At 38.2% G+C, this 22,097-nt stretch overlaps 1 protein-coding gene across 5 annotated transcripts in view; it reads right to left on the bottom strand.

Moving 5' to 3' along the window:
• Positions 1–297: 297 nt before the first annotated feature.
• tp53bp2a (tumor protein p53 binding protein, 2a) overlaps positions 298–22,097 on the bottom strand; it is a 43,267-nt gene continuing 21,467 nt past the window's right edge. For 2 of the 5 annotated variants that reach the window (XM_049472187.1, XM_049472186.1), the window contains exons 7-21: positions 21,715–21,896; positions 21,240–21,404; positions 19,816–19,854; positions 18,235–18,282; positions 17,588–17,789; positions 14,820–14,870; positions 11,866–11,988; positions 11,585–11,718; positions 10,448–10,886; positions 9,503–10,275; positions 8,912–9,049; positions 8,231–8,364; positions 7,011–7,177; positions 6,004–6,203; positions 298–3,885 (exon numbers count right to left, since the gene is read on the bottom strand). In XM_049472187.1, coding sequence (XP_049328144.1) covers positions 3,844–3,885; positions 6,004–6,203; positions 7,011–7,177; positions 8,231–8,364; positions 8,912–9,049; positions 9,503–10,275; positions 10,448–10,886; positions 11,585–11,718; positions 11,866–11,988; positions 14,820–14,870; positions 17,588–17,789; positions 18,235–18,282; positions 19,816–19,854; positions 21,240–21,404; positions 21,715–21,896 — 2,837 coding nt within the window. In that variant the 3' untranslated portion in view covers positions 298–3,843. The remainder of the gene's footprint in view (positions 3,886–6,003; positions 6,204–7,010; positions 7,178–8,230; positions 8,365–8,911; positions 9,050–9,502; positions 10,276–10,447; positions 10,887–11,584; positions 11,719–11,865; positions 11,989–14,819; positions 14,871–17,587; positions 17,790–18,234; positions 18,283–19,815; positions 19,855–21,239; positions 21,405–21,714; positions 21,897–22,097) is intronic. The other 3 variants (XM_049472188.1, XM_049472189.1, XM_022682121.2) reach the window with 3 other exon arrangements.

Genomic DNA, 22,097 nt, shown 5'->3' on the forward strand with positions numbered 1-22,097 from the left:
TTTTAATATATCCTGTTGTAATTTTATAGATGGAAAGACAATGAAAGCCTCTTGACTTAAAACAAAATATCATTGTAAGGCTGTTGGTAGTATCGACTAAAAGTGCTGTATTTGAGACTTTTCTACAAAAATTAGTACTCATTTTCATGTTTCACTAAAACCCAAGTCCATCTCACACTGGATTTCTCTTTTAAGTGAAAAAAAAAAAACGACAAAACAGGAAAAGAGAAAGCTTAAGAACAGCCTATCAAAAAAATAATAATAAACGGACGAAAAAAAACAAGAAGACACAAAGCGTAGTGTGTAAAAGGGTTTATGATTGAGTGGCGTTACATATCACAACATAGAGACGCGAAAAACTTGCTTTCAATGTGGCGTACGCTGCGAATATTACACTGTGAAAATGTGAAGATATGCTAAAAACAGTCATTATGTTTAAACAAGAGAAAAAGGATTTCAGAAAAATCGTATCACCTAATTTTTTTTTTTATCACTTTCATCATCAATGACCCAAAACACTTTCGTACAGAGCAACTCTTAAAATGCGTTTCATTTACCTCACAGGTCAAATATCAGAAAATTAAGTGGAGCTTTCAGATAACTCTGTTTTTATTTTAAATCATCCAAAAAGAAGTTGGACAGTAGTGTTTTTACAACTGATTTAATGAAAGACTAATAGATAAAACTGATAAACTCTATATTAATACTGATTTTACTGTTTTACTGTTGATGTGCAAATGGGGTGGTGAATCCTGCTTTTAGAAACAGCTTTCCAGCTGAGATTTCCTACTTAGATCTTAGAAATTTCGACATTTGATCACAAATGGAACACAGCATTTAAACTAATGATTTGCACAGCAGCCATATTGGACTTTTTAATTCTCTATTTTCCAACTTTCCAAGTAGAAAGTCCAACTTGTAGGAGCGTTCCAGGTCAAATCTTATACCTGGATGAAGGATTTACCACAGCATTTCACTACTGATGTGTGTGGCAGCCATATTGGATTTTTAATTTTTTTTACCTCAGAATTGGTAACCCTCTCTTTTCTAAGTTTCCAAATAGAAAATCCTACTTGTAGGAGCGTTCTGGTTCTGATTTCCCATTTGAAGCTAGGAATTTCCAACATTAAAGTTAAAATGGAACTCAGAATTTGAAATAATCATGTGCAGCCATTTTGGTAAATTGGAACGCATTAGACTTTTGATGTTGGGGCAGCCATATTGGATTTCAGAACTCTGAAATTTCGATCTGTAGGAGCTTTCCAGCTGAAATTTCCTACTTAGAACGTGGAAATTTTGACATTCGAGCTCAAATGGACCCCAACATCTAAACTATTGATATATGCAGCAGCCATATTGGATTTTTGAATTTTGAACTCTATATTAGATTGGCGAGCATCTTGTTTTAGGTGTTCCGAATACGAAATGCAATCTTTTAGGGCACTCCAGTTGACATTTCCTACTCGAAATTTCAAAATCTTGAGATTTGAGTTAAAACGGAAAGCATCTTTACGTAAAAGGATATGAACTTGGGTGTTCTCCACGCTGGTAAAGTTGAAGGAGACGCACCTGAATCAGGTGATCCACTGGTTCAGGTGTTTCTTTGATCTGCAGCATTAAAGGAACTATTAACAACAGTGATTTACAGGCAAACAAATACTGACCGAAGGTAACAGCAGACCACAGCGCCGATTATCAACTCTACAGTGGAAATACGTGACTTAAGGATTGAGTTTTAGATGGAGCACCACCAAAAAGCTCTGGTAGGAAGATCTGAGCTTGAATTTTAAGCATTTTAACCAATTACTACAGCTTTAAAACTCTCATTTTTATCTTTTGTCCATAGATACCTCTTTTCCACTGCAGAGATAAACAGTTTTAAGTGTTCACATCGTACCGTTTAATAGAAAGTGTAAGAAAATATTGATATATATCGAACCAGATTGCGATATTTTGCTTCGCAAAACTGTTTCAATTCTTAAAAATATGATTAATCTCTGAATTTAACAATCGTTAAATTCTGCAGTAGAAAAGGAGAAATTGTGTGGAATGTGATGCACTTGAAGATGTTACCGATGAAGATGCGATCTTCTTAAGATTGTCCTAATCTTAAAGGAGAACTCCGGTGTAAAATTTACTTTTAATGTAGTAAAACATGATAAAAAGTACTTTTACTTTGTTGAATAGCTCACCTCCGCGCTCCTGCAGCTTTCTGAGACCCAGCAATTTTGTGCTTTTTGCCCAGAACTTTTTATCTTTTTTTTGTTGCACCAAAAAAAAAAATCACTTTTTACATCGTTATCTAGACTCAAAGAAGCTCAACACCTCATTGGTAGAATTCGGAGAGCCGTGAGTTAAAAACAAGGCATTAAAAACTTAAAAATGACCAATAAAACGGTAACTAAAAACAATAAACTTAAACATCAGCACTAATCATTAATTCATTCAGTATTTATTTTGATTATTATCAGTGAGGGCTGCCAGAGTGCTGCTAAGGAGTTGCTAGTTGCTTGCTATGGGATACCAGGTGGTTACCAGGATGTTGCCAAGTGGTTGCTACCTGGCTGCCAAGGCACTGCTAGGTGGTTGCTGTGGTACGCAGGGGGGTTTGGTAGGATAATATAGGTTAATATGTGGTTGCTATGATGGTTGCAGGTGATCACAAAGGCTATCTGCTAGCTGGTCGCTGTGGTATTCCAGGTGATTATCATGGCGTTGCTAAATGTTAAAAGTGTTTAAAGTTTAAAAGTTTTTATCTGTTGCTAAAAAGGCATTGCCAGCTGGATGCTATTGCTTTTGTTTCCAAGGTGGTTGCTATGGGGTTACTAAGTGATGCCTAAGGTGTTGCGGAAAGTAACTTTAAAAACTTTAAAAGTTCACAAGAAGCTTATTAAAAAACACTGTTTACATCACATAATGCTACTAGCTTTTAGCTCCAAGCGCCGCCATCCCTGTATTGATCATGACAGACATAGACATATATACATAGACTCCACATAGACTGCCTCCTAGTGTAGCAGCTGTCTATGTCACTGAAAGCTAGCATTTTTAAAGTTATTAATGCCTTGTTTTAAATGTCACAGCTTTCCAGATTCTACCAATGAGGTGTGGAGCTACTTTTTGTCTGGAAAACAATGTAAAAAGTAATTTATTGAAGCAAAGAAGAGTAAAGAGTTTTGGGCAAAAAGCACAAAATTACAGGATCTCAGAAAGCTGCAGGAGAGCGGAGATGAGCTATTTTTAACAAAGGTAAGTACTTATCATCACATTTTACTACACTAAAATCAATTTTACACTGGAATTTTCCTTTAAAAAACAGTACAGCTTAATTACGCAGCCCAAATCTAATCTCACAGTGTGATAAAACAAAAATGTGATAATTAACAGTTAATGTTAAAGCACAGGATATGAGGATATGGTACTATAAAAGTCCTAGTTATAAAAAACCCACCCAAAGAGAATCGAAGCCAAAAAGACACAGAATTACGTATTCCAGATTTACGCCGTTATATTCAGTTCTGTTCTCGACGCAGACAAAGTGAGGAAAAACGTGTAAATCCGACGTAAAATTAGAAAAGTGCCTCAGATGAGCCGAAACGGTCAGTGGTCCAAAACCCATCCGCAGTGTTCAGTTCCGTTATTACTGTTATTAATAATAATGATGATAAAAAATCCTTCATGTTTTGGTCTCTTCGTCCAATCAGAGGTCCTCCAGGATTGGTCTAAAGATACTGAGTGTTTCACTTCCTCTGTGAAGGATATGGAGAAAAAAAGTCCTACAGCATCACATTTCATCCATCCGTCCATCCATCCATCCATCTGTCCATCCGTCTGTAGAACGGTCTAGGCCAGGCTCCTCTGCCGTGGTTTTATTCTTGGGTAAAGCTGTTAAGAAAAGAAACAGGAAAAATCTGTATTTAGTGAACGTATCTGAGTATAATAGATAATTTAATGATACCACTTTAAAATAAGACTACCTTTATAAAGGGTTTAGTTTATTAATGGTCACTAATTAGGGTGTAAATGCCTTAAAAATCATTAATAATCAATTATAACACATACGCATACACGTAGAAAGGGCAACAATGACCTGTTGTTTGCCAAACAGTGAACTATATTACACAGCCATCTATACTGTTGCCCTTTCTAATTATGTGTTATAACTGATTATTAATGAGTTTAAAAGCATTTACAACCTAATTAGTAACCATTAATAAACTAATTGTAAACCATTTATAAACCCTAAAAGTCTTATTTTAAAGTGGTACCAATTTAATAAGGATTATTTATAAGGAAACTGTGTGGTAATATACATAAATATGTGCAGAATAAATCAGAAGTATATATATATATATATATATTAGGGGTGTCACGATCTCGATATTTTATCGAAATCGAATCGAAATGAGGTCATGGTCTCGAGTATCGAAGTCAAAAAGAGGATCGACGATCCCTCCCGCGCGCGCTACGCAAATAGCGCAGCGCGCTACGCAAATGGCGCGGCACCAACACAGCGCATCCTATTCATTTAAATAGAGAGCCGCTGCATGAGCGCAGCCCCGCCCTCTAACGGAGGGGTGGGTGCGCGCAGGTGAGAGCGTGTGAACTCGCTGAAATGCGTGTGTCAGTGTGACTTGAGAACACTGACTATAGATCACAGTGAGGTGGATTAAAAATCTTAAACTTATAATTGACTACACCTGTTGCTTTCCATTGAATTAAAAAAACATCTTTCTCTCAGATAAAGTAAACACAAGTGTGTTTCTGACTAAAATAAAAGCTTTTCAGGAGAGATATAAGTTATGTGTAAATATTTATAAGACAATACCTGACAAAATCTGTTTTAATGACGTTAATAAACATCACTGTGACAGCGCTAGTCACAGTTTCACCACATCACTTATCTAACCAGCCTGTACTGATTTCTGCCCCCCAATAATGCTTTCAATAACCTCTAATAGCCTTTAATAGTCTTCAGTAGCCTTTAAAAGACTTACCTGGCGGCCGTGGTGTGTCCACTAAACTCCGTAGTTATAAACATCCTGAGGTTAGCAGCGCGCAAACTGACCTGTTTATAATGTAATCCGAGCAGTGACTCCGTGTCGGCTGTTCTAACCTGCTGCTGTTAGCTGCTTGGGCTGAAAGATGAACTGTAGTGAGCTGTATTATCCGGTTAGTGGGGTTAAAACCTTTATTTGTTTACAGAAACAGTAAAAACGGACTGGCTGAGCTCTGTAGCCCGTGGCTGGGCTGTACTGAAGTAGTGACTGAGTGAAGAGAGCGGGGCTTGTGCTGCTGCAGCTCCGACTAGTGGTTTGATGAAGAACTGCAGTTTCACCAGCCATCCACACACAGCTCTGATAAACTGCTTGTTTTAATAGTGCACACTGTTGCTACCAAAAAAAGTCACTAGATGGCATTACCATATATATCTTAATAAATAATAATAATAATATTTATAATATTTATAATAATAATAATAATAATAAATATATTATTTAAATTTTATGAGGCATAAAATAACAAGAAAAAAAAACAAGAAAATCGAGAATCGAATCGAATCGTGACCCTCAAATCGAAAATGAAATCGAATCGAGGATTTAGAGAATCGTGACACCCCTAATATATATATATATATAGAGAGAGAGAGAGAGAGAGAGAGACGGACGATATATCTGAAATCTAAAATCTTAAATCTAAAGGTAACAATAAATTTGAATGAAAAAACAGCAAATATATACATATATAAAAATATACATATACAAATATAAATATATACAGTTCAGTATAAACTCCACAGTTCGGTACAAATTGAAAACCTCTGGAATATAATCAAGAGGAAGATGGATGATCACAAACCATCAAACCACCAAACTGAACTGCTTGAATTTTTACACCAGGAGTAAAGCAGCATAAAGTTATCCAAAAGCAGTGTGTAAGACTGGTGGAGGAGAACATGATGCCAAGATACATGAAATTAAATCTGTGATTAGTTAAACTCACCCCGAGCAGGTTCCTGGGGATATACCCCTCCCTGTCGCTCATCCTCGCCCACCACCACTCCACCTCATCTTCATCCTCCCTCCTCACCACCGTCATACAGTCCCCCTCTCTGAACTGCAGCTCGTCCCCCTCCTCCCTCTCATAATCCCACAGAGCGTAAACCACGCCCCTGTTCATGATGCCCATCTTCTCCTGCACGCCTGCACAAAACACACAAACAACACCGTCAAAAATATATTTATCACATATATAAATATATATCAGACGTGTTAGACGTACAAGATAAATCTAAACAAGTTAAATCTAATACTAACATTAAATTTTTAAGACAATTTACAGTAAATTTTACAAGGAAAAGAATATTATATATAAACTGCAAATAAAAATATATACAACATCTGCCAAAGGGGTGTAACGGTACATACAATTCAGGGTTTGATTCACAACTCAGTATAAAACCCAGAGTTCAGTAAAATTTTGGTATGGTAGGTGTAGAGAATAAAAGGCGGGTCACCCAATAGCAGTGTGTAAGACTGGTGGAGGAAAGCATGATGCCAAAATGCATGAAAGCTGTAATTAAAAATCAGGGTAATTCTACAAAATATTGATTTATGAATTTGAAAAAATGAAAATTAATTCCGCATACGGTTTAGAGAGCCATGTCTGTCATCTGCTGGTGTTGATCCACTGTGTTTTATTATCAAGTCTAAAGTCAGTGCAGTTTTGTTTTCCCACAAAATCTTACAGCACTTCATATCTTACAGCTTCCCTCTGCTGATAACAACTTTTATAGAGATGCAGATTTCATTTTCCAGCAGGACTTGGCACACTGCCCACACTGCTTACCAAAAGTACCAATTGGTCTTGTAATACAATAATCTAATTTTCTGAAATACAGATTTTTGGGTTTACACTGGCTTAAAATAGATCACTCTGTGTGTAATACATCTATGTAATATATAAGATAATATATTGAACTAATGGATGAGTACAGTGGGTATACGCACCGTAGAGGAACTGTGAGCACTGGGTGTATCCCTCCTCCATCTCCTCACACTTATCTGCAGCCGTCTGCATGTCGCTGTAGGTGGTGGCGAACACGGCGGCTCCAGACTCCACCAGAAACTTACACACCTGTACGTTATTACAGGAGGCGGCGCAGTGCAGCGGGGTCCTATCATCATAAATAATACATTTAAATCATAAAGAACACATTTAATAACATATATAACGTACACACTGGTCTATTTAACACAATCCTTTCTGAGAAACCGTTCTCCTGAACTCAATACCACATTTTAATGTTCCTAATCTAAAAGAACCCATTGTGATATATTTATCACAAATCCGTTAAAAGCTGTATGAAGTTCTTACAGCACTTTCTCAGATATTTTAACTCATTTTAAGTCTCTAATTGACATATACTGATCCTCCTGGGGGCATCACTACAGGACAGTGAGTGTAAATCAGTGTTTGTTTCTCTGCACTAGGGCTGCAACTAATTCATTCATGAACAATTATGTTGGTAGTCAATTAATCTGACGATTATTTATTCAAATTAGTCAATAAAACGATTATTTTGGTAGTCAAGTTGACTTATCTGATAGTTATTTATTCTGATTAGTACATTGTTCAATCGACTTATCGGAATAAATAATCGTCATATTAGTTATATAATATTTTTTCAATTATTTCGGTAGTTGACTACACTGACGATTATTTACTCCAATTAGTTGATAAAACAACTATTTTGGTAGTCAAGTTGACTAATCTGATAATTATTCTAATTAGTCGATTGAACAATTATTTTGGTAGTCGACTAATCTGAAGATGATTTATTCCGATTAGTCGATGAAACAACTATTTTGGTAGTCGAGTTGACTAATCTGACAATTATTTAATCTGATTAGTTGATTAAACAATTATTTTGATAGTTGACTAACCTGATAATTATTTAATTTCATTAGTCGATTGAACAATTATTTTGGAAGTCGACTAATCTGACAATTATTCGTTTCGATTAGTTTATTAGGCAAATGAAGGCCATTGTGTTTCTGACTGCAGTGCTTTGTGTAGTGTTACTAATTAATGATTAATCGACAATAAACATTGGAGATTATCCTGTCTAATCTTTTTAGCACTAATCTATAATTTTATAAACTGTACTAAATATGAATGTGCAGGTGACAAAAAACATTAATATGATTAATTTAATAACTGAACTCACCAGCCGTCACTATCGGCTGCGTTCACATTGACTCCAAACTGCACCAGGAATTTAACGATCTCTGTGTGACCGGCACAGACAGCGTTGTGTAGAGCTGTGATTCCCTCATCGTTGGGTTGACTTGGGTCTTCAACCTGTGGAAAATGTGATGTATTTTATTTAAAATCAACAGAAATATTAAATCCTAACAATGAAAAACCTTTTGGAGGCTCAATTCAGCCAAGTTTTATAACTTAAACAAATCAGCAGACACCAAATACACCACAAAAAAAATCAGATAAACATTAACAATATAACTTTAAACCTTTACTGTTTACGCTTGTGTTGCACTTATCAGTGTTTACTAAATGCAATTTCCCCACTTACCATGTACTGCACAATCTGTTTACTGTCACTATTATATATAACAATTTAAGAAATGTGAGTCATCAAAGCATTTCACCTTTAGTTGTACTATGTATTAATGCGCAGGTGATAAACTTTAATATGATAAATTTAATAAAAAGTGCACTATACACTAAAAAAAACAAACATATTGTTTTTGAACCTGCAGATTGTGGCTTTTTTATTTGTATTAGTTTTAAATTTAAGATTTTAAAGTTGTATAAAGTTATAAATGTGCATCTCTACTTCCCAAGAGTTACTACAGTAAAATTACAGAAAATAATAAAGTAATCCCACCTCATAGATGATCCTCTGCACCAGATCATACTCCCCCTCCAGAGACGAGTCCAGAAGAAGAGCCAGGGGGTTAAACTTCACCCTCATGCTGTGATCGATTCTCTCAGATCCAACCTTCCTCAGGTTCGTCCTCTTACCCTGAGAAAAGCAGGGCCTTCATTAAAATCTGAGATACACCAGAACTTATAAAAAAAAGTTTAGAAGCAGCAGATTCTTCAGAAACATCTGTATATTTTATTGTTTTTTTATGGAAATCCACAAGAACCTGAAGCTCTCCTGCATCTGGAGGAAAGATCTGCATGAACTACATGATCTGCATTGGAGGAAAATGACGCTTGAATGAAAGTAGCGGAAGGCTCTAAAGGTAGCTTGCTGGATTAGCATTGGTGCCAATAAATTAGCGCCTATAAACGTCGCAAGCGACCACAAATGGACATATAAGAGACAAATGTAGCAGTCTAGGAGGTCAGAATTCGTAGATGTCGGCTTTGGTTTGGTTGGTCTGAAGTCGATTAGGTTAATTAATACTGTTCTTACAAAGGAAAGAGCCTCACGTGAAGTGAAATAATAAGAAACCCCACAGGTACTTACAGGTGGTAGAGGAACCTGTCCTGTGACCTCAGGCGGCTTCATGTTGAAGGTATCTTCTCCCAGAGCCTCCTGCTCTGCACCGCTGGGGTAGGGTGGAGGAGGGTACGGAGGGAACTCCTCCATGTAGCTCTCAGATGGCGGCAGAATCCCGAGCGACGGTTCCTCGGGTGCAGGGGGAGGGGGTGGCGGTAGGAGGGACTCGTCGGGGCGGGGGGCCGGATGCGGAGGCGGTGGAGGGGGGATGAAGTCTTCGCCGTCGATCTTCAGCACGGTCGTAGGTGCTGACGGGGGGTCGACGCGTGGTTGTTCGGGTACCTCAGGTGGAGGCGTTTCCGGGAGGAGGGATTTGGATTGGGGTTCGGACGCCGGTGCGCTCTCCTCCTCCGCAGGACTCGGGGAGTTCACGGTGGTCTCCATCGCCGCCAGCGTGGTCTTCTGGTAGAGGAGCTTCTGGATGTTGGGGCCAGCAGGTCCCTCAGGTTCGGTAATGGAGCTGCGCTTCTTTAAAGGTCTGGGAGCGTTGTAGAGCTTCTTCCGCAGAGCTTCCAGGTCTACGTCGCTCTGGTTGCGGTAGGGGTTGGAAATGAAGGGGAGGAGCTTGGTGGGGCTCAGTGGTCTTGGGATTCGCTCCGTCTCCTGGTTCTCTGGAGCCGGGCTGCCGCTCGTGGCGTGGTCGGGTTCGGTCTCCGAGCCGACTGCCCGATCCAGGTAGGGGTTCTCTATGTGCTGGGATGGGGATTGTTGACCTGCTGGGATCACTGGTTTGCCGTAAACTGCACGGACAGATACAACTATTAATGAATTGAACAATTAGAACAAACAAAAAGTGTAATTTTCCTAAACCCATACATCACCCAATGCCGTGAACGAACTACTCTTCTCCTCCCAGTTTGTAGCATATTTTAAATTTAAAATCAGGAATTTTATTTATTCTTTTAGACTCACCGCTGATGAAGTTGTTGCGGGGCTGGGAGCGGTTGTGCGCCCCCTGCACCATCTGCGGGTAGGGCTTGCCGGGCGTGGGCTGTTTGGTGTACATGGAGTAGATGGAGCTGCCCGCCAGCGTCTGGGGCTTCTGGAAGGAATGACCGGCGGCAGCGTCCTTAGCCCCGGGGGGCTCGGGGGTGAAAGGTCGCACCGTGGCGGCGGGCGGCGCCTCCTGTTTGGAGGGCAGGGGGAGGGTGTTGCTCTGGACGGGGGGCAGGGGTACGCGGGCGTGGGGGGCACCAGGCTGCTGCTGATTGGCCGGTTTGCTCTTGCCGGGGAAGGTTCCGGTGTTGAGGCCGGTCTTGCTGTAGCCGATTTGAGCACCTGAGGGCAGGTTTACCTGTCTGGGTTTGCTCGGAACTGGAGGAGGAATCTTCACTGTGTTTTTAACCGCAGTCTGGAATAAAGCAGAATGTGAGGAACTTTTATTAAATTAAATTTCCCAAGGGGCAACATGACAAATTGGAACATTTTAGAGAGAACTGCCCAATACATATGTAGGGCTGCAACTAATGATTCATTTGGTAGTCGACTAATCTGATGATCATTTTTTTGATTAGTCAGTGATTATTTCTGCATGTCCTCCACCTCTAAATACAACAGAAAAACAGCTAAACATGAGATTTAAAGGCATTTTATTGTTCACATGTAGTTTAAACATGAAGAGTACTGATATTTTGTGAATAATTATATAATCTGTTGTGTTTGGGCTCTTCTGTCCCCATCACTTTGTGTAATGTGGTACTGTTACAAATTAACGATTAGTCAACAATGAAATTTGTAGTTGACAAATTTAAATAATCGACATTATCGATTATATTGACTAATCGTTGGGAGCCCTACATATATAATGTAGGCCAGGGGTCCCCAGCGTTTTAGAAACTGGGAGCTACTTCTTGGGTACCAATTAATGCCAAGGGCTACTAGGTTGATACACACTTGTAAAATTACAAAATTGTTTAATTTAATTTTAATTATATATTATTATTAATAATTAATGATATTCATCTATGTGAAGCCACAGATAAATATCAATGTGCAACACTATTTTAAGTATTATAAAAACTAAGTTTGCTCTAAAAGGTGATCTGCTACCTGGGCGTCCCTCACGAGGTCCTCGCTGCTCTGGTTCTTGCGTAGGGACGCCGCCGGCTGCTCGGTGGGCTCGAACATGGAGACGGGACGCGTCCTCCGGTCCTGCTGACCACGTTTCAGGACTTCTGCGTCATCTGGAGCCGCGGGGGAAGAGGAGACAGGAGGACAGGGATTAGTATTCAGGACACAGTGAGACGCTGCAGCGCGGGGGAAAGGTTACAGCGGCGGTGGTTTACTGGGTGTAATCAAATCCAGGCTGGGTGCAGTGTGTTTAGGGTCACCTTGCTCTGCCAGGGCCTGGCTGGGCATCCGAGGGAGGGTGGAGGAGGAGGTGGAGGAGACGTGGAGGGTGCTGGAATCTGCAGGAACTGAGCTCCTGTCCGACACCTTCCCTGGATGGAGCCCTGGAGGAGGAAGAAGCAGAAGGAGGTTTGATTAATTAGGATTAGATTAGAGAACTGATCAAATTGCTCAATGCGTTTTGTAAAAACGCTGCATGGAATTAACTAGTGGTGTAACGATACATACAACGATAAACCTCCCAGTTCCGTACGTTAAATACTGAAACCAGGGTTCTCTCCTACAGTCATCAGCATTCCTTTACCTGATTAAACTACAAATATTTATTTCTTAAAATAAAAGAGAGACAGATGGCGTGAGCAAAAAGAAAAAGGAAGACAGACAGACGGCACGAGCAAAAGAGAGAGACAGACGGTGCGAATGAAATAGAGAAAGAGAGACAGACAGACGGCTCGAGCGAAAGAGAGAGAGAGCGAGAGAGACAGTACGAGCGCCTAACCCTGAATTCACACTGGAAAGCAACAGGTGAGCATTAGTTTCCTATGGCAGTGCAGCGACGTTTGTGGACATTTTGAATCAACTGCGAACCGAACCGTGACACATACAGTTACACCACTATACTTAACTCTCTCCAAGATATAGTCCCAGGAACTTGAGTAGTGCTGGGCGGTATACCGTTACACAGTGCTAGTGGCGCTAAATGAGGAGCTCCTGCAGCTGTTCCTTATTGTATGAGTGTTTTTTCCCAGTAAAATAGAAAAACAACAGCAAAGGGCAATTACTCACCCAAAAAAAGAGAAATGGAATTGCACAATCAATCCACAGTCAGTTTCTGAATCAGTTTCTCTGATTTTGCTATTTATAGGTTTATATTTGAGTAAAATGAACATTGTTGTTTTATTTTATAAACTACAGACAACATTTCTCCCAAATTCTAAATACAAATAGTTCAGAAATCCATATTTGGTGGAATAATCCTGGTTTTTAATCACAGTTTTTTTCATGCATCTTGGCATCATGTTCTCCTCCACCAGTCTTACACACTGCTTTTGGATAACTTTATGCTGCTTTACTCCTGGTGTAAAAATTCAAGCAGTTCAGTTTGGTGGTTTGATGGTTTGTGAAATGGTTTGTAAAATCAAAGAAACTTCATTTTTTAACGAATAGAGCTGTATTGTGTAATTTTGTGGAACAAAAATACATCATAGAGTAAGGCACAAAACTATATTAAAACCCAGTCTTCAAACTAAAAAATGTAAAAAAAAAAAATATATATATATATATATATATAGTAATGTATATTTTTGGTTTTATCGCCCAGCACTAACAGAGAATTATCTAAATAAAAGCCTACAGAAGGTTTAGTTAAGCAGTCACTGCACTCCAGAAGATAAAATGTGGAGGAAAAGCAGGAAGATATAATAGAATCAGATGGTCAGAAAGCACACAGTAAACTCTGCTTAGCATAAGAGAAGCACAGCGTTTCCAGCTGACCCATTTCTGCACATAAATGTGCAAAAAAACAGATAAATTAAGTGGAATAAAGCTGGAAAACAGCTCAGCTTTGTGAAGACTTGCTTTATTCCACACTCTCACAAACTGAAAAGAGCTAAACATAGAGTTTAATCAAATTAATAATAAAAAAAATCTAATAATTGAATGCATTGTTTATTGTGTATTGTTTTGATGATTTTCTTTAAAAAACTAAGAATTAAGGTTAGTTAAGAGCTTATGAACGATAGATATTATATTTTATATCAGGGTACTCCTTTTTTACTTTATTTTTATTTTATATATATATTTTTTTTTTCCTGAAAAAAAAAAAAAAAAAAAAAAAAAAATCACACTGTTCTCATTTCCCAATACACCCATTATCAAACCATATCTGTTTTATTACTGATTTTTTTTGGCCTTTTACCTTTATACTTAATTTATCTTGTCCTTTTATTTTTTACATACTTTCTTAACTTCTTATTATTGGGGTTTTTTTATTTATATTAGTTCCATCAATTACCTGCTTTTCATAATTTCTGTGTTATTTTAGTCCTCTATTTCTTAATTGTCTTTATATTAACTCTGCTAACCATAGTTTTCTCCCCAGTAATGTAGGTAACTTGCTTCTAAAGTTAGAATGTTAGCTAGCTCTCTGATAATGTTAGCTAGCTCTCCGCTAACCCTAGTTTTCTCCTCTGTAATAGAGCTAACTCACCTCTAATGTTAGTATGTTAGCTAGCTCTCCGCTAATGTTAGCTAGCTCTACGCTAGCCTTAGTTTTCTCCCCAGTAACATTAGCTAGCTCGAGGCTAATGTTAGCTAGCTTTTTGCTACCCTTAGATCTCCCCCAGTTATCGTTAGCTAGCTTTTTGCTAACATTATTTCTCTCCACAGTAAGTCACTGCTAATGTTAGCATGTTTTTTAAACACACCATCTAAAAATGTAATACCTACAGCAAATTTACAGTAAACTTAAGACAATTTAAGACCTTAATTATCCAGATTTTAATATAAGACATTTTACGACTTTATTATTTCAGTGTTTTCTCCAAGTAAACTAACTGGAAGACATAAAAATCAACTACAGGTGTAAAAAAATGCCTTAAGTGTTGCTGAAATATTGAAAACATTTTACAAAATCATATATCACCATTATTAAAACAATTTTTAATTTTGCAATATATATTTATATCGGCTCATTGTTCGGCCCTACTAACACAGCAACAAATGAAATAAAAAACAAGGGAAAAACACAAGTCTAGACAGTTTTAAGTCCCAAAAAATTGGAGAACAATAATGAAAAACGAAGCACAAAGCAAGAGTACACAGCCAGTCAATCAACAACTCAAATCACACGCCAAAACCACACGTCAACAGCAAACAAAACATCTACCAGAAGAAAGAAATCAGCCTGTTTAGGACAAAAAAAAGATCCGTGTACCTTTTCTTTTGGCCCGCAGCTCTTTCAGAGGCTTAAGCAAGAACATTGCTTCTATAAAAAATAAATCAAAAAACGCAAAGAAGAGACAAATCTGAGCACAGAGAAACACTGAATATCCCATCAAACAAAGAGAAAAGAAAGGAAATACAAGCATAAAGAGAGTAGAACAATAAATAAACAATAAAGCCAGGAGTGAAAATCTGAACAGGATAAACTGGGTTAAAAACAGGGCAGGATACGAGACGGCAGCTCTCCGGACAGGACTTTATCCTGATCTGCTGAATCTCTCCTCTCCAACATCCTCTCCTTCTTTCTCACTGAATATCGGCTCATCATGCGGAACAGATTCAACGCAACATCGCGGCAGACTTCAGAAAACCTGTTACATTTAACTGCTGCCTTTCCTTAATCTGACGCAGAAAAATAATAATAATAATAATAATAATAAACCACTATATCAGGGGTACTTAAAGGCACACTAGATAGGATTTCCTTAATTATTGATCTTTTTAAAGCAGTAAAATTACAGCTTGAAACTCACTGCAGCGCTGCATTGAGGTGGAATAGGAGGAATAGCAGTCCTTTCATGTCTGTGCCCGACCTGTAGTTCTGACAGTTTTACAAAGACTACAAAAACACGACCAACGCTCGTGAGAACTGCTGCACCTCTTTCCAGAACTGCGACTTGCTTTCAGACCTGTAGTTCTAACAGTTCTACAAGGACTACAGAAACCCGACCAACGCTCTCGAGAACTGCGCCTCTTTAATAAAGCACGTTTACCGTAAAGACAATAAAAGTCCCACCGATTTAAATGACACACTATCAAAATTAAATCCTTCTCAATAGTTTATCTTTCGTTGGGTACCTCAAGCTGGCTCATCACAATGTGGCTGCCGTGGTTGGGTTCTTTAAATGTACTAAACACAGGCCGACTGTTGATTAGTCAGTGCTGCCCTTTAATAGAAGGAGGACTCCGGCCACAGGCCGCTGCTGAAAGCCTTAGTCAGGGCTTTGCTTTGACAGGAAGCTGCTGCCACCGACCTGCTAATGAATCCCACTGCTCCCAATTCACAGCGTACCTGAGGAGACACTGCCAGCAGCGCTACGCTTCAACCAGGGGTCACGACCACAGAAATATAGTCATAAATATATACATATATCTTTAAATATAACCAGACTTACGTTTCTATTATGTAGCAGAGAAGTTAAAAGTAGAAATTTGAAATTTTAACATTAAACAGTTGGGTTCATCACTGTGGCCCATGGATCACTGGTTCAAATCCTGGGCCATCAGCAGCCAGAGTCAGAGAGAGCACAATTTTTTTTTGGCCACACTGACTCATACAGTCTTACGTTAGCCTCCCATTCTTTTTTTCGGGTTCTAGAACGTATTTTTTTTTAAGGAATTAAGCTCTAAAACTAAAATAACTGGTGTTTTTCTGCGATCCAGCCAGTTTTAGTGGAACCAATGATACATCACCAAATACGTGATCAACAGAGGAAGTTTTACACATCACCTTTCAGTTTGTGCTAAAGAACCTATTATTCTTTATATACATATATATATATATATATATATATATATATATATATATATATATATACAGATTTATTTTTTTCCCAAACCTATTGTAGAAAATCAGTAAAGAAGAAACACTCAATAAAAGAATAAAAGATGGGACACTGCACCACAGCAAACCACACACCCATGGTTAGCTTAGCTACCTTCAGAGCTGAGTGTTACATCAAAGCCATGCTCCAGCCAATCTAAAGGAGATGCAGAAGAAAGCTCCTCCCCTGGATGTGGATGCAGATCATCACTCAAATTCACCATCAATTAGTGAATAAAACCTAATTACTAACTTTTAATATGAGCTTTTTAGAGCCTAGCACCCAGATAACATGTGGGGTTCTGTATATGAAACCCAATAGGGACCAAAAAATATTGGATATTTGAGCTGTACGATCCATAATCCATATTACAAAATCAAATTTTTTAATAAGCAACCAAAAAATATTGAGCCATCTATATGTATATATGGTTTGAGCTCTATTATTAATTTTACAACAAGTGCCAAAAATGTCTCAAACTCTCTTAAACTGTATTCAAATGGCCCCAAATCTCACAATAGCCAAAAACCTCAGCGTATAGCAGATAAACCTCTTTAAATTACCCAACATTTTATAATCGTACCTTATTTTATTCGTTCTTTTTGCAGTTTTACACTGCGTTACTAAATTACCTTTTGTTTTTTATTAATTCATCTTAATTTATCATTTACAAATGTATTTATTATTTTGAATAGGGGTCGGCAATAGGCTGTGAGGTTGTTTAAACTATAATGAACGATAATGAACAATAAAATAAAAAATAAAAAGCTTCTCTTATGAGCTTTTGTTTACATTCCTCCCCCTGTCTCTCTTCGTCGCTCGGCGTGACTTTAGTTTCTGCCCGTTCCTGAGCTGCTTTGAGATCAACTGTTCTGCAACTGGGTTCAACAACCCTCTGGGCTGGAGAGCTACTAGTCTGTAGCAGCACTCCATCCCTTTACACTACATTACACTTCATTTTACAATGCTTCTGTAGATGATAGAGTGTAATATTAAATGTAATTTATAAGTTTTTTACTATCGCAATACAAAATATGTCAACAAATACAGTCCCTGCCCACTCAGAGCCCTGGTCTAGTCTGTTCTCCCCATATAAGCTAGAGCCCCATATAATCATATTATCTGTGAATGCTCTGAGTACAGGTGTACAGGTTACCTGGGCCAGGTTTGCCGTGGGCGAGGGCAGCACTCCTCTCCTGGGTGGGCAGCGTGGCGGTGCCGTCGGGGTAGGTGGGCTTCACCAGCAGGGTCTCGTGTCTCACTTGGCCGCGAGGCATGGTGGATGACTGGATATACGGCCCAACCGCAGCCACCCGAGACGGACCCACCTGCTGCAGGGCCTGACCTTCAGACGGCACCTGCAGACACACAACACAGTTGAGACAGAAGGAACAGGTGAGATATTAATACACGCTATTAACTGCAAAAAGACCACAAATAAGGAAAATAACTATATGAAATAACATGCTTTGTGTAATGAATTATTGCAAAATGTTTAGTATTTTATTAAACTATAAAAAACTAAAATAAAGGACAGGTGCTCTGATTTGTACACCTGCTGAGATTCTCCAACTGCTTTAAAAACGTGCACAAAAAAACTTACAATTAAAAATGAAACAACAAAAACATGAAAGAATAAAAAAGAAATCAAAATCAACCAACAAATAAAAGAAACCTAAAAGTTTACACATTTTTTGTTCCCCCTTTTCCACAAAAAATAAAACAAAAACAACAATCCACTGATAAATCATCATCATGATCTGCGTGGATGAAGCGATTAAAAGTCCAGTGCTGCAGTTTTACCTTAGGATGGGGGTCTTTTGAAGCCTTCTCCTTAACGGGGAAGCCATTCTTAAGAAAAACAAGAAGAAAGAAACTTCAGCACATTAAAAAGAGACGAGTAAAAACTCGACCTAAAGTCTCGTCTTCTGTTCAACACGGGAGACGACCGCCTTCATCCAGACACCAGAGTGAGAGAGAGAGAGTTAGCCTGGTGTAAAAAGCCAGAATTAAAAGTAAAAAATCATACAGAGAGCCCGAGCTCCGGCTGGAACCAGCATGCAGCGTCGCTCCTGCGGCGTCGGTCTTTGGCAGCGACGAAAGAAAGAAAAACGTAATCTCTTTTGAGTTAGTCTGAAAAAGCCAATTCATTAAGATTCCACGCAGAGACGACACTGAAAGAGATTCTCACCGACACAACAAACCCACCTCCACCACAGTTCACCGGTTTTAGCTCACGCAGGAGAAGAAAAGCTTTCCGAAAGACGGAAAAACTAAGAAAAAAAAAAGTGTTTTAGTTTTAATTCGCCACCGAAAGAGAGTGAGGAGTGATGATCAATAAACAAACAAAGGAGATTTCACTTCTTTACAACAATCAAAACAACCAGAACTCTCTAAACCATTCATTTAAAGTGATAAAACATACCAGTCCTGCTTAAAACGTTAAAAAAATATATTTTATTGCTGTTATTTCCACCTCTGTAGCGCCCTCTCAGGTTTAACTGTGCTATAGGAGAGTTTGTGTTCTTTGGTAGGCAGACATCACAATACGCAAATCAGTCAATCAATCAATAATCCCGCCCCCTGCTGATGTCCAATCATCTGCATCACACCGCTATTAGAGGCACACTGCTCAGCCCAATCAGCTCTCCCTTCTGCTCCGCCCCTAAACCCATACATCACCCAGTGCTTTAACCAAATTACTTAAAATTTGAGGGTGGAGTCAGCTAAAATCAGGGGGTTCAGTTACCTTTTAAATTACTTAACGCATGTTAAAAGTGGGAACTTCGCTTTTCCCGCTTTTTGGAGATAAAAATGTATCTGCTTGGAACTTTATGCCCCTACCCTAAACCCATACATCACAATCAGGGGGTTTAGTTACCTTTTAAGTTTAAGAAAATTGACTTTTCTACTTTCTATTATTCAGATTCAAGTGCATATTTAATTTATTAAAAAAACAGAAAGAACGGGGATTACTGATATCCAACCACCAGAACTAGAATTAAAAGTAGTATCAATTCAATTACAAAACAATTAAAAGAAAAACAACTAACAAACAAAGATTTCTGTTCATTCGTAAAATGACTAACAAATCAACTAAGCAGGAGTTTCAGTAATGACGAATGATTTTCCCTAAACAATCAAACAAACCTTATTTCATCATTATTTAGTGCAAAAGTGATTTGTTAATTGAAACTGGACCAGTTAATTAAGTTGAGTAAGTTGAGTTAATTGAGTTAAAGTGCGTCAGGATCGCCCAGTCGATCATTTAGACCAATAGAAAGAAGATTTATATGCATAATAAAAACGGTTTTAATTTGTTAATCACCCAGATAGTGTAGAAACCCAAGTATTAAGGGGAAAACATACGTAAAAAACTCTTACTTTTATCTGTGCAGATTCTAAGACGTTCGGAATCTGGGGCTTATAAAACAAAACAAGCTTAGCTTAGCATCGACTAAAGAGCGCTGCTTTTATAGGGTGTTTTTATACTTGTAGCTTTCTTCTATTAGTTCAAGTAATTCAGACATAAAATTATAAATTGTATTTTAAGACTTGTTAATCAAAATGACAGTAAAAAAGATTATATTTATTTTAGAAGGAGGCAAGTAAAGGTCTTCATAAGGCACAAAAACTTGTTTATTATTCTTTTTTTTTTTTTTTTTTTTTTTTACAGTGGGTGTATCCAAACTTAAACACGTCTCTACTTTATAGTGTGTCTTATTAGCTGGGTTCCATTCTGAAGGCAACATTTTCAGGCAGTATTTTTAGGCTCCCGAGAAAAGGACTGTGCCATTCTGAACGTAGCATTCTTATTTTACCCCGATTCTGAAGGCAGGTTGAGATGTCTCAGACTCAGACTCATTTTACTCCAGAAGACATATGGCTGCTCAAAAATATATATGTTTTTTTTTTTTACTTTTTACTTATTTTTGAATGTATAGACTTTAAATATATTCACACCTAAGATATCTTTTCAAAAATTTAGACTAGAGTGTTTATTAGTTATAAGAAATCGTAATATTATTGATGATTTGAGTTCATTACATGGATTATTAATTATTACTTTAATAAAATACATGGAGAAACAGCATCAGGCGGATTTATTTTATTTTTCTTGATAATCAATAATCACACCTCTAGGATACATGTAGAAACTAAAAACCTGATACTCAGAGCAGCCTATACCTTTCAGTATTTTAATCAGGACACACAAAAAAAACATATATATATACAAAAATGTAAACTTTTTTTTTTTCTAAATAATTAAAAATGGAGTTTAGTGCAAAATAACTACTTATATAAATATAAATAAATATACAAATAAATATAAATACCTAGCTTTAGTTTGAGTAGAGCAGGTGGTTTCACACTTTTGAGTCTTTATTTACTGATATTATTTGGTTTGAAACATCATATAAATATGTTTGAAGCACTAAAGGTAAATAATATTGGTTGGGGAAGGAGATTTTTTACATTTTTAGGTGTTTTTCTCTCAATGGGTTTCTTGTAGATTTAACTTTACCGCACTGGGATGTGATCACTGTTTTTAGAAAGAGTAAGCTCCGCCCTTTCTAACCATATATGGATTATGTTTACGTGTGAAGAGATTCCTGAGTAATTAAGCTGAGAACACAAGGAGAGATTTTGGATGTAAAATCTCAATTTGAAATGCTGCCGTACGAGATTCAGAATGGAGCACAGCTATAGTGTTAATTTGTTGCGGTTTGGAAGCTGCTGAGCACAAATCCAGGTATCCTACGCCACCTGTGACAGGTGAGGAAGTCGGCCATGTTGCAGGTACTCACAGGTAGGTTCTCCTTCTGCTGTAACGCCGCCTTCTTCTTCCACAGCCGATCCCTCAGCTCACTGACTCTCTTATCCATCACCGCCACCTCCTGATTCTTCTTATTCAGGTTCTCCCTCTGCTGCTGCAGCTTAGCGTTCTGCTCCTGGTTCATATTGTTCCTCAGCTGCTCACAAGAGATCACCATCAGTGCACTTTCACTAACAGAGGTCACTACAGGCCAGAGGTCACAGTGAACGCATCACTAATGACTCATCTGTGCTCTATTTACAAAATACTCCAGGTTACTGAACAGGGGATAGAATGATCTCACCCCTGTTCACCATAACGTATACAAATCATTGTGTAGAGAAAACATGAGGATATGGTTGCATTTCAACCCGACCGATCAAGTAGAAAAATGATGCACCCCAAAACTCTTTCTAAAATAAGCATAATAAATACATTGAATAAAGAAATATACCCTATAACTCTACCTGTAGCTCCCTGTAGAGCCGGTCCAGCTCAGCTACAGAGCTCTGGTTGTCGTTTAGAGCGTCCACCTTTCCATTCTTCAGCATCTCCAGCTGCCGGCTCAGCTCCTCCACTTTAGATACGGCCACCACCAGCTCCCTCTGCTTCTGCTGGAACAGATTATTCATCTGCTCGATCTCCTCCACTGCAAAGCAAGTGAAACAGAAAGAGAAAGAGTTTATAGAAACATGGTATGATCCAATCTTCTCAAATATCTCGAGTTCACAAGCGTGGGAACTCGTGCATTGTTTTGTTAGAAGCCACTACTCTCGGACCTACTTCATCGTACAGGACCAGTGTTTTTACAGTTGACATTAATATTAACTTTAGTTTATAAAATGATAAA

The sequence above is a fragment of the Astyanax mexicanus genome, chromosome 25 (assembly GCF_023375975.1).
Source record: "Astyanax mexicanus isolate ESR-SI-001 chromosome 25, AstMex3_surface, whole genome shotgun sequence".
NCBI classification, from domain to species: Eukaryota; Metazoa; Chordata; class Actinopteri; order Characiformes; family Acestrorhamphidae; genus Astyanax; species Astyanax mexicanus.